This window comes from Aplysia californica, unplaced genomic scaffold (assembly GCF_000002075.1).
Source record: "Aplysia californica isolate F4 #8 unplaced genomic scaffold, AplCal3.0 scaffold00886, whole genome shotgun sequence".
Taxonomy (NCBI): domain Eukaryota; kingdom Metazoa; phylum Mollusca; class Gastropoda; order Aplysiida; family Aplysiidae; genus Aplysia; species Aplysia californica.
This window is the reverse complement of record NW_004798156.1, coordinates 55,394-58,081: the sequence shown is the minus strand read 5'-3', so window position 1 is coordinate 58,081 and position 2,688 is coordinate 55,394. Positions and strand designations below refer to the sequence as shown.

At 39.9% G+C, this 2,688-nt stretch overlaps 1 protein-coding gene across 1 annotated transcript in view; it reads left to right on the top strand.

Annotated features, from left to right (window-relative positions):
• The first annotated feature begins 647 nt into the window (after positions 1 to 647).
• LOC101861851 (COMM domain-containing protein 4) overlaps positions 648 to 2,688 on the top strand; it is a 7,865-nt gene continuing 5,824 nt past the window's right edge. Inside the window, exons 1-2 of the mRNA XM_035972878.1 lie at positions 648 to 935; positions 2,428 to 2,493. Coding sequence (XP_035828771.1) covers positions 663 to 935; positions 2,428 to 2,493 — 339 coding nt within the window. The 5' untranslated portion in view covers positions 648 to 662. The remainder of the gene's footprint in view (positions 936 to 2,427; positions 2,494 to 2,688) is intronic.

The window sequence follows — 2,688 nt, the reverse complement described above, 5'->3', positions numbered from 1 at the left end:
ACAGCTGACTGATGGCGGTGTAAAGGGGTAAATGCTATGTTTATATAGAAGCATTCCTGTGTGTATAGATGGCGGTGTAAAGGGGTAAATACTATGTTTATATAGAAGCATTCCTGTGTGTATAGATGGCGGTGTAAAGGGGTAAATACTATGTTTATATAGAAGCATTCCTGTGTGTATAGATGGCGGTGTAAAGGGGTAAATGCTATGTTTATATAGAAGCATTCCTGTGTGTATAGATGGCGGTGTAAAGGGGTAAATGCTATGTTTATATAGAAGCATTCCTGTGTGTATAGATGGCGGTGTAAAGGGGTAAATGCTATGTTTATATAGAAGCATTCCTGTGTGTATAGATGGCGGTGTAAAGGGGTAAATGCTATGTTTATATAGAAGCATTCCTGTGTGTATAGGTGGCGGTGTAAAGGGGTAAATACTATTTTATATGTAAACATTCCTGTGTGTACCTTGGCAAAACTGGCAGTAAACGAGGCTGGCGGTGCAATGAGGCCGAGGTCCGATGGTATGTATATAAAACTTTTACCACATGATGTATATATTATGTTGTAAAAATTTGATACAAATCGTTGCAGGCAGTCAAAAGTTATCTGCCACAAACTGTGGTGTTTTTGAATAAGGCAACGAGCTATAGATGCCAGCCTGTCATGGGTGCTGTTGTGGTGTTTTTGAATAAGGCAACGAGCTATAGATGCCAGCCTGTCATGGGTGCTGTTGTGATGTTTTTGAATAAGGCAACGAGCTATAGATGCCAGCCTGTCATGGGTGCTGTTGTGATGTTTTTGAATAAGGCAACGAGCTATAGATGCCAGCCTGTCATGGGTGCTGTTGTGGTTTTTTTCTTCCAGAGGTTCCGTTTTTGTGGCGACTTGGACTGTCCGGACTGGGTGCTGGCAGAAATAAACATTCTGTCGAAAGTTGTGAGTATAGCGTATAATATACACATTCTGTCAAAAGTTGTGAGTATAGCCTATAATGTACACATTCTGTCGATAGTTGTGAGTATGGCGTGTATACAAATTCTGTTGAAAGTTGTAAGTATAGCATATATTTGCACATTCTATACACATTCTGTTGTAAGTTGTGAATAAAGCGTGTATATATACACATTCTGTTGAAAGTTGTAAGTATAGCATAGATGTACACATTCTATACACATTCTGTTGAAAGTTGTGAATATAGCGTGTATAGAACACATTCTGTTGAAAGTTGTGATTATAGTGTATATACACGTTCTTTCGAAAGTTGTGAATATAGTGTGTACAGTATGTATTTTTTCTCTCCAAATTGAAATATCTTTGATGAAACTGCTGTACAATTTCAGTTGTCTCTATCTCGACATGATGCGTTGTCGACCATCGCTCTGTGTAGCCACAGATTATTTCCCCCTGGGACAAAGAAGCATTACCTCATCTCATACGCGGTATTCTGTCAAAAGTTATTACCTCATCTCATACGCGGTATTCTGTCAAAAGGCATTGCTTGACCATCAATGATTTATTTATAGAGGCACCAGCCATCCATGTCCAGGTGCTGTTTTAGCCTAAAGCATTGACTCATCTTATACGCGGTATTCTGTCAAAAGGTATTGCCTCATCTCAAACGCGGTATTCTGTCAAAAGTTATTACCTCATCTCATACACGGTATTCTGTGAAAAGTTATTACCTCATCTCATACACGGTATTCTGTGAAAAGTTATTACCTCATCTCATACACGGTATTCTGTCAAAAGTTATTGCCTCATGTTATACGCGGTATTCTGTCAAAAGCTATTACCTCATCTCATATGCGGTATTCTGTCAAAAGGCATTGCCTCATCTCATACGCGGTATTCTGTCAAAAGGCATTGCCTCATCTCATACGCGGTATTCTGTCAAAAGCTATTACCTCATCTCATACGCGGTATTCTGTCAAAAGTTATTACCTCATCTCATATGCGGTATTCTGTCAAAAGGCATTGCCTGACCATCAATGATTTATTTATAGAGGCACCAGCCATCCATGTCCAGGTGCTGTTTTAGCCTAAAGCATTGACTCATCTTATACGCGGTATTCTGTCAAAAGTTATTACCTCATCTTATACGCGGTATTCTGTCAAAAGTTATTACCTCATCTTATACGCGGTATTCTGTCAAAAGGTATTACCTCATCTCATACGCGGTATTCTGTCAAAAGGTATTGCCTCATCTCATACGCGGTATTCTGTCAAAAGGTATTGCCTCATGTTATACGCGGTATTCTGTCAAAAGTTATTTGTGTTGCGTGCATACACATACATTAATGTCGAAAGTTGTGAGTGAAGCACGCCAACGTACCAATAATTTTGTGTGTGATTCAACTACGGATGTGGAGTGTAAATCATGATTGTGTTGATTGTTTCCCCGGATTGTGTGCCCTGTGTGTGTGGCCAGACCTCGGTCAAGATGAAGCTGCTGTCAGTCCAGGTTCTCAAGGGCATGCTGGGAGCCGAGCTTGACGTAAGTTGACCACAGTTGACTCTAAAGAAATTTACGTAAGGTGACCACAGTTGACTGTCCGGAACTTGACGTAAGTTAACCACAGTTGACTTTATAGAAATTGACGTAAGTTGACCACAGTTGACTTTATAGAAATTGACGTAAGTTGACCACAGTTGACTTTATAGAAATTGACGTAAGTTGACCACAGTTGAC